General features: G+C 47.3%; 1 protein-coding gene across 1 annotated transcript in view; it reads left to right on the top strand.

Moving 5' to 3' along the window:
- Positions 1-7,355, top strand: part of PSMD11 (proteasome 26S subunit, non-ATPase 11) — a 28,566-nt gene extending 21,211 nt beyond the window's left edge. Inside the window, exons 7-14 of the mRNA XM_065896584.1 lie at positions 786-930; positions 1,908-1,968; positions 3,739-3,801; positions 5,603-5,728; positions 6,230-6,265; positions 6,530-6,581; positions 6,881-7,023; positions 7,142-7,355. Coding sequence (XP_065752656.1) covers positions 786-930; positions 1,908-1,968; positions 3,739-3,801; positions 5,603-5,728; positions 6,230-6,265; positions 6,530-6,581; positions 6,881-7,023 — 626 coding nt within the window. The 3' untranslated portion in view covers positions 7,142-7,355. The remainder of the gene's footprint in view (positions 1-785; positions 931-1,907; positions 1,969-3,738; positions 3,802-5,602; positions 5,729-6,229; positions 6,266-6,529; positions 6,582-6,880; positions 7,024-7,141) is intronic.
- Positions 7,356-12,237: the final 4,882 nt, after the last annotated feature.

The following is a 12,237-nucleotide window of genomic DNA, read 5'->3' as shown; positions in this document are numbered from 1 at the left end:
ACACAGAATCTTAGGGCTTAGTTGCCTTCCAAGCTAGGAAGAACTGATTTTCACGTCATCCCACGTCATAGCATAGGTTGGAAGTAATAGCAGGTTCAGTCAAAGTTAGGTTCATTGGGAGCAACCCAACTTCTAAACAGTAGAGAACTGGTTAGATGAAGTGTAGCGTAATACTGCTTAACTGTGTACAATTAAGTTCATGGATTTGGCATTACATGAAATCCATTTACTGATCGCATCTATCTATAAATGACCAGTATCTGAAATGAGACTGTAAGAGGTTGGATTTTCTTTTTCTCTCTCATGAAAGCTGCTTACTTATAAAAGTGTCAAGTTTAGAAAAGCTATCTTAAATGGTTGATGTTATTAAAACTAGTAATTTGGGCAGACCAGGGAGGGATGTTTGTGTCAGTTTTCTGACCCGTGAAGGTAATGTCATGGAGGGTAAACGTGGCCTTTTCTAGCGGTTCCAGTGGATAGCAGGACTGATGTGGTGGTGCGAAAAGATGTTACCATATGCGGTTTTTAGGATCCCCTTTTGTTGGGTCTCTAACTCCTTTGGAATTAATATTGGAAAGGTGACTTGAACTGGGAGACCAAAGACCTGGGTTCTAATCCCAGCTTTGCCACTAGATGGCAGTGACTTTGGGCAGGTCCTTTATTCTCTCCTGACCTCATCAGTAAGTAGATGAGGTTGGGATGGATTTTTGAGGCCCTTCCCAGCTGTGACATTTTATGGTTCTATTATTTCATATGATTCTTACTCTTTTCTTTTCAATGCCCAGGTATTATCCATGCAGCAGAGGAGAAGGATTGGAAAACTGCATACTCATATTTCTATGAGGCATTTGAGGGTTATGACTCCATCGATAGCCCCAAGGCCATCACATCTCTGAAGTACATGTTGCTGTGCAAAATCATGCTCAACACGTAGGTGCACATTAACTTTGGGATATGAGAACTCAGGTCCTTCATCTAAGATTTTCTGCCATGGTAGAGATGGCTTGGGCAGGGACTTTGGCCAGTTACAGAAGCAGCGGCTGCCACCTCGTGGGGCTGATTGAGGTGGAATGGGAGGATCGAAGGTAATCCAGAGCACTTTTCCTTGCTAGTCTTTCAGAACTGGGGAGACAGATTTCAGAAATCTCTTTCCCAGCCCCTCTGAGTGTTCTCCTCATCCTACAATTCTGTCCAGAAGAGTTGTTGAGCACAGGACAGAGGGCCAGGAAATGGCTTACAGACCAGCACCACCAATGGGCCACCCAGAATGGGGGTGGTTAAAGGAGAGGTTAGGGGGAGGTTTGAAAAAGGCGACGACGGCAAGTATGACAGCTAGATCTTTTTCTAAAGATTTACAGAATTATTCCACATTCTTTTTTGGGAATAAATGAGATACTGACTGGGATTCTTTTTGGATCTTGGGATTAAACAGGGCTTGTGTTTTGAAAGATCTGTTATACTGGGATTTGGTTTATATGTATCATTTTGCCTGTTGGGTCTATTACTTCTGGTAGGTTCAGTGTGGCTTTCTTTTTCTTTCTTTCTTTTTTCTTTTTTCTTTTTTTTTTTTGGCTATGTCGTGCAGCTTGCGGGATATTAGTCCCCTGACCAGACCAGGGATTGAAGCCGGGGCCACGGCAGTGAAAGCGCCAAGTCCTAACCACTGGACCGCCAGGGAATTCCCAGTGTGGCTTTCTTTTTAATGTTGAGTTTTCTTGCTTTTCAGCACTGAGCCCAGAGTGGAGAAAGCCTAGTGTCTATGGTGTGAGAGGCCTATGGGTTTAGGGGTGGGGGCTTATTACCTCTGTGGGCAGAGTCTTTTCAGAGGAAAAGATATTTGCCTGAACATATGCTTAGAAGCATAACATCCTGGAGCAGTTGACCGAGTATGTATTTTTTTTTTTTAGCCCAGAAGATGTCCAGGCCTTGGTGAGCGGGAAGCTTGCACTTCGGTATGCGGGGAGGCAGGTAGGGGATACCTTGACTGCAGTTCTGATCTCTGCTCACCCTGAGGCAGCGTGTTATTAGACATGGTGTTCAGTGAGACCGTGCTCTTCAGGTCTCCATTCCGCTCTTCATTCTTTCTTCCCCCCTCTTTTCATTAAGCACGTCCAGTATATTTCCTGTACTATTAATTCTTGGCCTGAAAAGAATTGGGTGTTGGGTGGTTTGAGGGACTTAACAGAACTCAGAATTGAACTGGAGCATTTACAGTGAGTTAGGTTGCATTTAGCTTCGACCGGAAAGTATATCTACCATGATCTTGGCTTGAAAATTTCATGTGCGGAATAAGAAATCTTGGATTCTCCAAGAGTGTGGAGCCGGGTAGGGTCTGATGCGCGTGTGCTTTAGAGAGGTCAGATTGCTTGCTGCAGAAACTAGGTTTTGATGACTCAAGTGCTTCTCTTATCAGTACCTTCCCACTCTTGTCCTGAGTTTGGGTGTGGTCAAGAAGAGGCCTCTGATGGTCAGTAGCCCTATTTGTGATGGCTTTTATGCCTGAGTAGGTACGAGTGTGACCTGTGTAAAGATGACGTCTCAGATGTCTGCATCGTCACTTTGTACTTCACTTGATTATCACTGGTAAAGTAAAAGTAGTCTTTCTAGGTTTCAAGTGCAGTTGTCTCTAAACAGCAGACACGTTGGCTCTCTCACTGTATCTTTGGCAGAATGTCCACAACAGATGATTTCTTCCTTCTATACACGTGGCCCTAATTGGCTTTTCATCAGAAGAAGTTTCAGACCAGCTCCTAGTTTTGACCAAAAGAATATTGGTTATTTCTGTAGTGAAAGACTCACTATCATATCTAGAATTAGAGTTGAGGAGGTGGGCTAAGAGAGGTCAAGTGTCCAGAACAAGGCCAGGTAACTAGTAATGGTGAAGTGAGACTTTGAACTTGGGTTATCTGGCTTTAAGTTTCATGCTATTCTCATTATGACATTTTTCTGTCTGTAGGACAAATGCTGGAGACAAACTACACTAACGATTAGCTTTGCATCATTTTTAAAGTCTGCAGTATAAGACACTACCTTCCTTGTTTAAGTACATAGGCTGGTACAAGAGGAGTTCCCTCTGGTCCTTTGTTCCTTGATGACAGCTTTCAAGCAGGAGTCAGGCACTCAGGAAGATGAATGTTGTAGATTTCGTGCTGAGTAGAGACTTAAGAGCTTGGTCGGGTACCTTTTATAACGTTTTATAAAGTTAGAAGTTGCCCCTTAACCCTTGGTTATACCTTCATCACTCTGGGGTTTTAACATTCAGTATGATACGTAGAATTTTGATGCTTCAAGCTTAATGAAAGTAAATCTTGGTCTGTGCCCTGCACCAAACCCAGCAGAATGAGATTTTATAAAGCACAAGGTATGATCAAGTCTGAGGGCAGGAAGGGTTCTGTGGGGTATAGGGATAGGGAGTCTTGGAGGAGGGGTGAGGAAATCGCACTTCTCTGGCCAGTTTCCCTTTTAGCTTGTCATCTTTGGAGAATGCTTTATCAAAGTCTCTTTTTTGGAAAACTTCCTATTTCCTAGTACCTTTAAGTCACTTCAGCTTTCAAAGGGAAACTGGTTGGCACACAGTGGTATTCCTCTAGCTTTTCTTCCTAGGCCTCTGAAGAAGAGCAGTGGTGGGGCAGGTTCTTCCTTGCAGCCAGAAGTTGTGTGGACATAGCATGTTCCTTATGAGACTTGTTGGGATGTGAGTGTACAGATCACTTTCACTGTTTCTCTCTTTATTCTTAGACAGAAGCATTAAAATGTGTGGCTCAGGCTAGCAAGAACAGATCACTGGCAGATTTTGAAAAGGTAAGCAAGGTATTGGGTTGGTAGGGAACTGGTGGAGGGGAGGGGCATTTAAGCACTTTAAAAAGTTTTTTTTAATCTTTAAGTGATTATAGTTTCACAAGAAGTTGCAAAGATAGTACAGAGTGATCCCATGTACCATTCACCCAGTTTTCCCCAGTGGTTACATCTTATCTATAGTGCAGTATCAAAACCAGGAAGTAGTTAAGCACTTCTGTACAATGAAACTGTTGAATTATCATACCTCATTTATATGCAGTACCTTTCAGTTTCAAAAAGTTCTGTCATCCTTCTTTCACTTGAGTTTTTTTTTTTTGGGCTGCGTTGGGTCTTCGTTGCTGTGTGCAGGCTTTCTCTAGTTGCAGTGAGTGGGGGGGCCACTCTTTGTTGCGGAGCACGGGCTCTACACGTGTGGGCTTCAGTAGTTGCAGCACATGGGCTCAGTAGTTGCGGCACGCGGGCCCTAGAGCGTGTGGGCTTCAGTAGTTGCGGCGCGCAGGCTCTAGGGAGTGCGGGCTTCAGTAGTTGTGGCACGTGGGCTTAGTTGCTCCATGGCATGTGGGATCTTCATGGACCAGTGATTGAACCCATGTCCCCTGCGTTGGCAGGCAGATTCTTAACCACTGCACCACTAGGGAAGTCCCCTTTCATTTGATTTTTCACAACAAACCTGTTACCTGTATTTTATGCTTGGGGAAGCTGGAATTTAAAGAGGAGGCCTGGGTCACACAGCTCATGTGTGTCAGGGTCTGACACAAGCACCATGCAGCATGGTCTTAGATGTTACTTCAGCTCCAGAAATGCCAGGTCTGCTTCTCCTCTGTGGACAGAAGAGAAGTTTTGATGTGTGCATCTGGGCTGAGAGACACTTCCTTAGGACGGAAGTTCTAGGCTGGCCTTGCCTCCTGTGCCTTTCACTCAATGTTTGTGAAGGTTTGGAAAGGGAGAAGAACTTGTCTAAGCAATCAGGTGAGACTTATACTTTTCTGAGCCTCTCTCTTAGTCTGAGTATAATGACCAACTTAATAAAAACAAACCTAGATCCAGGAAGAAAAACAGTATGGACAGAAACTAGACCATGTGGCTCTCTGACTGTCCCCAGGGTTCATCATCTTCCTTGAGGTTTCTTGCCAATTTCATTTCCTTACTTGGCATGATTTGCTTGCTTCCCTTAACACCTTATAGCACAGCTGACATGAGGCTGGGATATTGTGAGAACATTACTTAAGGTAAATAAATCACATACACAAATAAACAAAGAGTCTAGATCATTTTATCCCCAAATTTGGATGGAACACTTCTAGTAGGGATTAAAAAAAGGGTCTGTGATCAGATATTTGGGAAACACTAGGGCTAAACAAAATTAGAAAGGTACTTTGTTTTCTGTGCTGATATTCCTTATAAAACCCCAAGAGCTAGCTGTGGAATTCAGCATTTCCTATTATTTAACCTCAGAATTCCCCCTCCTCCTGCACCCAGGGAGGCCTTATTTGTTCTGTGGAATACATATTGAGAACTGCTTTTGCAGTGAATTTAGCTTGCAAGCTGAGCTGCTCTCAGGGCTTACATGGTTTGAGCTGTCAGTGTGAGGCTTTTGGACAGGAAGATGGTGCCTAGGGTTAGGCTCCACCTTTTACTTCTTTTCATTTTCTTCTGCCTTCAGTCATGGCTGTTCTTTCATCTTCCCAAATCCTCCAGAACTACAGTCAACCATGTAGTTACCAGGGCCAGCTCACTACTTAGGAAGCTGCGAGTAGCGTGACTTTCAAGTCCTTTTCTGTGCCAATCTCGGCTCTTTTGGCAGGCTCTAACAGATTACCGGGCAGAGCTCCGGGATGACCCAATCATCAGCACACACTTGGCCAAGTTGTATGATAACTTGCTGGAACAGAATCTGATCCGAGTCATTGAGCCTTTTTCCCGAGTACAGGTAAGAACCCTCTTGGGGACTCTAGCTCTTCTCTGGTGGCAGGGGGTTTCTGGCTAGGCGTCCTCACTGTAGCCACCTCCCTTCCCACAACCATTCAGAATAGGAACTCACCTCCAAGGGTGTGCCTGCTGGGCAAGAGACCCCCAAGAGCTTGGGATTTTCTTGACAGGGAATGAGAGTCAAGGAGGGGGATGCTGTGGGGTAGAGGCTGGTGCAGTTGCCCCTGCTTGTTTTCAGTGCAGTCTCCTCCTAGCTTTTGTAGTCACTGTGCATGTGGTCAATGCTTTCTGTTCTGGGTGTGTGGGACAGGAGTGTATTTGTTGTCTGTAGTGATGCAGGGTAGGCAGATGGACCAAGCACAAGAGACCTAAGCACAGCCAAAGAGAATCTGTCCCTGTAGAGACATTCGGCAGGATTTCAAGATACAGCACCACCCTCATCCCGATATTAGAGGCAGAAGTAAAACTTTCAGTGTTGGTGTCTTTTTACCTTTCCTTTTAGATCGAACACATATCTAGCCTCATCAAACTCTCCAAGGTAAGGAGTCCTGAGCTTGTCTTGAGGGTAGGGATGGGGAAAGGGGCATGTGGAGGGGCTGCCATTTACACCCGCTGGGCCTTGTTGCAAAGCTCCCAAGCTTCTCAGTGGGGACTGGGGACCGTGGGCTGAGAGCTGCAGATGCATTGTTGCTGTTTTATTTTCAGACCATTTGCCATAAGATCCTTTTATACAAGGCTTTCATGTCAGTGTGATCTCTCACTAGTAGAGGCTGGGCCCTTTAATCATGTGCTTTGATTTTAGGCCGACGTGGAAAGGAAATTATCACAGATGATTCTTGACAAGAAATTTCATGGTGAGTAACAGTCGTACAGGCGAGGGGGCTGGTGGAGGTGATGAAATGGTGAAGAGGCGTCATGCTCTTGTTTATCTTGAAAGAAGATGCTCCATTGTATCACCTGGTGGTTCCCTGGGATCCTTGCCCCTGTTATGCCTGTGATGAGAGTGTAATAAGCATGCACGAATGGAACAGGAAGATGACTTCTGTTTCTACTCCTTTCTGGAGAAAGTGAGGCAGCTAGGGAGTGGGCTGCTTCTCAAATGCTCGTGTGTCTAATCCTTTCTTTTACCTGGGTTTGCTTGTGTTTTCTGCAGGGATCTTGGACCAGGGGGAGGGTGTCTTGATTATTTTTGATGAACCCCCAGTAGATAAAACTTACGAAGCTGCTCTGGAAACAATTCAGAACATGAGTAAAGTAGTGGATTCCCTCTACAACAAAGCCAAGAAACTGACATAGGTGAGTGCTGACTCCGGGACCCGGGCCCGGGCAGCGCTGTCTTCTGCCTGTCGAGACTGAAAGCCTCCTGGTGGCCTTGCGGCTTCCCCGATTGACACTGCTCTGTCTTCTCTTGCAGAGTTGGATCTGTAGCGGTCCTTTGGAGAGTGTGTGTGGCGGGAGAGTGAAACCTTTGGGGAAAATGCTAGGAGATTTTTTCTTTCTGTTCTACTTTTCGCTCAGAAAGTTTTTAAATCCTCATTTGGTGCATCTGTATTCCAGCCGATAGGTGTGCCAGTTTTCATGTAATCTTTACTGGCCCAACTTGGGAGTGGGGAAATTGCTTAAAAAAAGAAAAAAAAGAAAAAAAAAGGTTATTCTAAATAAAAGGAAAAAGGCTTACACTACCTAAAGCTGTGCTCTCTGCCTCCTGGGAGAGGGCCGCCAAGCCAGGCGCTCCGCCAGCCACTGGGGCTCCTAACCCACCCGCTGGGTGTCACCTCGCCTCCTCTTCAGAATTGGGTGTTCGCCTGACTATCAAAGCAACGACTTTTTATTCTGTTTGTACTGAACCAAAACAAACAACTGTGTATAGACTGCTATTTTTCTTTTTATTTGAAATGAGGCGTTTTGGTGTCCTTTCCCCTGCCATGTGGCCCATCCCCCCGCCCTCCCCCCAACAATGGCTCCAGCAGACTGGCCGAAGGTCCCGCCGCCGCCACCGCCGCAGCAGCACCTGCACGGCTCCGCTCCAACCTGGGAAGGAATGGGGACATGGCCAGGAGCTAGTGTCACCATGGCCACACGGGGAGCAGTGTGGGCCCTCAGGGGGCCTGCTGTGCATGTGGCTCTTTTTAACACAGTAAACTAGATTAGATGTCAGTGTTTTAATTGCCCCTCTCCTCTGCTCTTTTCTCTCTCCCTCTCTTTCCCCTTTTCTCAACCAGGAGACCATCCCATGTCTCTCTTCCTTCCTCCTTCCCCCCCTCCAGGGGAGCCAGGCTGTCTGAAATACTTCAGCTTCTCTCCCCCATCCCCCTGCTTCTCTCCTGCTGTCAGATGGATTTATTCCTTTTTTAAACAGTGAACATCGGAAATGAGACTGTGGGGTGTGTTGTTGTTTTTTTTTTTTCCTCCCAATTTTTGTTGTTGGGTTTTTGAGCAACCTCATGTCCCCCTCCCAGGGAGCTTTCTTTATTTACCTCTTAGAAGTGGAACGGATGGGAGGTAGAGCAGTGTACTCCAGCATGCTTTGTTTTATGATGAGATTACATAGCAAGGCTTTTAATGCCATCTGGGCAGGTGAGCTTCTGCACCTCTGTTGTGCTCAGCTATATTTTCTTCTTCCTCTCATTCTTCTTTGTCTTCTTTTTTCCTCTCCCCCTCCTCCTGCCTCCTTCCTGCTGGCCTCCTTTTATCTTTCTTTCCCTTTGTCAGATTATCCTTCCAGGTTTTCGTAATAAATTTATATTTTGTAAAAGGATTTTGTTGTACCAGGTTTTGCATCCTCACTGAATCTGACTGGCTTTTATTTTCCTCTCCAAAATCAGGTTTTTGTTCTCAACATCTTTCCCCATCATGTCCAGTCACTGTTTTGGTTTTGGCACCATCAATATCAAATGTACAAACGGTTCTTGCTAACCAACACCAGGTATATCTGATGTTCAGATGAGTTCCAATAAAAACAATTTTTTTTTCAAAAAGTGTCCTTTCTTGAGTGCTGGAGGGCTTCTGACCAAGTCCAGACAGCTCTGTGTAGCCCTCTAGACTGGACAAAGCTCTACTGTCTCATTTGCTTCACGGGAGACCTTTTGATCCGGGGTCAAGTGGAGGGCTTTGGGTGAGAAAGTTGGTCTGTGAGGGCTAAAATGGGAAATGGGGCTCAGTTATCTTTGTTTTTCCAAGGCATCGTGGTTCAGTGAGGACATGGGGTTTGGGCTGTAATATCCCCTGAGCCTGTTTCCTCACTTACACGACAAGGATGGCGCTTTCTCGGTAGGTAATTGTGGTGGGAGTGTTACATGAAGTCATGGAAGTACAGGTGCCTGGAGAGCCCTGGCATTCAGTTGTGGCTTAGTTTTAGTTTTTTGGAATCTTGTTCAAAAGGATTGATTTTATACTACTCCTCAGACCCTGGGAGTGACATGTCTTGTGGGGCTCTGGGGCTGCTGGGAGGGAGGGCGGGCTCTAGCCACCAACTCCAGTCTGAGCCACTCTCTACTCTCTTTCAGTATTGTGTCTCTGTGTATAGTTTTACTTAAGGAAGAGTTGTGATTCAATAAAGGACTTTAAAAATATTCCAAAGGGATCAAGAGCCCGAGCAGTGGGGGGAGGGCAGTCCCAGGAGCTCAGTGGGGCAGCAGCCTTCTCGTCATCTCCCTGGGCAGGTCTGCTGACTTCTGCAGACCCGTGCTGTCCAGTGTGTGGCCATGAGCCCCATATGGCTGTTGAGTCCTTGAAATTGTGGCTAGTTCAAACTGTGATGCCCTGCAAATGTAAACCAGACTTTGAAGAATGTGAAAAAAGAAAAATTGCTCAACTTCTTTTTTATATATATATTGAAATATTTTGAGCATTTATTGGGTTAAATGTACTATTAAGATATACCTGTTTCTTTAACTTTTTTTATGTGGTTGCTAGAAAATACTTAATTATCTACGGGGCTTGCCTTTGTGGCTCATGGTTGTTTTGGACAGCGCTGCTCCAGACCTTGAGGGACTGCTTCCCCTCCCAGGCCTCGATAAGCTGCATCTAGGTGCAGCTGAGAGGGTGGGGTGGCCCACGGGCTAGCGTGGGCCTGGCTCCCTCACTTACGGGCCCTTCCTGGCACCAGGCTTCACGGTGCCTGGGCTTCCTTGTGTGTTAATGAGATCCTGATGGCATTGGGAGCGGCGGCTGCGTCCCTTGGCTGTGGAGCCCCGCTGCATGCTAGTTATGTAACCTGTGCTGCCCAGAAAGGCCACTAGATGCTGCTCTGTGATGCCCGAGAGAACAAAGCACGACTTCCTCAGGAGCCAGGGCTCAGACAGGCTTTATTTGGAACCCTTTCTGAGAGCTGGCTGGCTGGGGCCTTGGCCTCCCTTTCTCAGAGTGGTGTGGGAAAGGGGCATGCAGAGGATGGGAACTCTCCATGGACATCCCAGCCGTGCATGTAACACGCAGGCTGGCCTTTCCGGCAGCTAGAGATAGACTATAGGATAAAGAGGCTGATTGATGGGGGTGGGATTCGGAGAGCTTCCCTGCAGTTCTCTGGTGAAGACTGGGAAGAAAACAGCTGTGCATCATTCATCCGGGTCTGCCTCCTGGGTCCTTGATCTGCCATTTGTGGCAGATTGTAGCTATTCCTTCTTCGCTTTGCAGTTGGAGAAGTACTGGGAGCTTGGAGGGGGAGGGGGGTTGTTGGTGTGTTGAGTGAGCAGAGGCGTGGTGTGGTGCCTCAAAACAGGCAGAGCGGGCACAACACAGGTGGACAGGGTTCCAGGGTTCTTCGGTCACAAAAGCCACTGTGCTGGCAGTGCCATCCCATTCATGCTCCACTGCACACATGACTTTGCCTCTGACAAGTGTGAGGAGGTTGGAGTAGTTCTGCCAAGAGCTCTTTTTGAAGGTAGTAGGGGAGGGCTGGCTGGACAAAGGCAAGAGAGGACGCAGGCTGGAAAAGGCCCAATGCGAGCTTCCACGGTTTGGGAAATGGGGTGGGGTGAAGTGGAGCTGGGTACTGCCCACCATGAATTGGAATAGTTAGTATTGAAATTTTGTAGGTACAGGTAAGTACAGGGCGGCTCCAGATAGTTCTGAGGGGTGGATTACAGGCTTAGAAATCTAAGCATATTTTGGGAAGTGGAAAGCACTTAACCCCTGCTCAACACAGGGAAGGCAGTGTGGACATGGGCCAACTCAGGAGCTGGGCCTCCATTAGGGGCAGGATGAAAAAAGGCTGGGGTCCAACTTTGCCTTAGGAAGAGAGTCATTGGGCCAGTGGACCTGGAGGAGGTTGCTTCTGAGAGCTCCTTACTATGGAGGACAGCTCCATTTGAAGAGCAGGTAGGGGTTGTACACTGAGGAATGTTCAGAGGGAGGGGCACACTGGGCTAAGGGCCTGCCTTTATCTTCTAAGTTAAGATGACAGCTACTGTGGATGTTTCTCAAGGACTCTACAAGAAGTCGCCTTCTGGGTACAGAGTAATGCATTTCCCACTATATGGTCACCAAGGCCCCTAAAGCTTTGTTGCCACTGTTGACAGAGGAATCTCTGGGTAGTACTTCAGCAAATTCTAGTACTTTCTGATGATGGTAGCATTGTTTGAATGATACCAGATTTCTTTACTGCTTAGAGCAGTAGGCAGAACTGGCACAGGTTGTGTGCTGGAGTGGCCTGGGAGTCGGGATTGGGTGTTCTCTGGATTGCTACTTCCTCATCACCAGGTCCAGAGGCGGTAATTTGGATTAAGATATTGTTTAAGTCTCCTGTTTCCCAGGTTTGTGGTCAAATCTGAGTCAATCTCCAGAACTAAACAAAGAATAGTGAAGAATAGCCTTTGTGAAGGATCTCGATTCTTGTTCCTTGTGAGAGGGAAAGTTCTTATTAGAACCAGAGTTTTACTCAGAATTTAATTTATGGGCACCGAATCTTCAAATTATATATGCTTAGCATAAAAAATATTTAAATCAGCCGATCAGAGGCTGGTTGGAGAAGCAGTTGCTTCAGTTGTTCTATAACAGATAAGAGGGCCGGTGGAAATTTTGAGGTCGCATTTGTGATGGGCTCAGTATTGGTCCTTCTCTGGGGCAGCGACCGAGCGAGAAGCCTCAGGGCTCTGTCCCAGGTGTGGTGTGGGAAGGCTAGTCGCTCTGTACCTGGGCCGTGGGCATTTACCTGGGATGGGGCAACAGAGATCCCAGAGGGAAAGGTACTCAAAACTGATGCGACAGTCCCCTTGGGATGCTTGGGGCACTCAGGCGGCCTCAGCAAAGGTTTAGCCTCTCCCCACCTTGCTCCCTGAGCTCCCTAGCTTACTTCCCCGGGGACGAGGAGGTTAAATGGAAGGAAGCTGCTCGGGGTCCTAGCCTCCGTGGATGGCTTCTCCGGCGGCCAGGGCGGGGACGCGGCCGCGAGCGGCCCCGCGGCCGCAGCTGCCGGCGCCGCGGCGGGAACAAAGGCAGCACGTGTCTGGGCGGGGCGGCGGGCGGGGTCGGCCCTCGGCCCCGCCCCGCTCGGAGCTTCCCCACCCGCCC

The sequence above is a fragment of the Phocoena phocoena genome, chromosome 19 (assembly GCF_963924675.1).
Source record: "Phocoena phocoena chromosome 19, mPhoPho1.1, whole genome shotgun sequence".
Taxonomy (NCBI): domain Eukaryota; kingdom Metazoa; phylum Chordata; class Mammalia; order Artiodactyla; family Phocoenidae; genus Phocoena; species Phocoena phocoena.
Note: the sequence above shows the minus strand (reverse complement) of the source record. Positions and strands in the feature narration are given on the sequence as shown.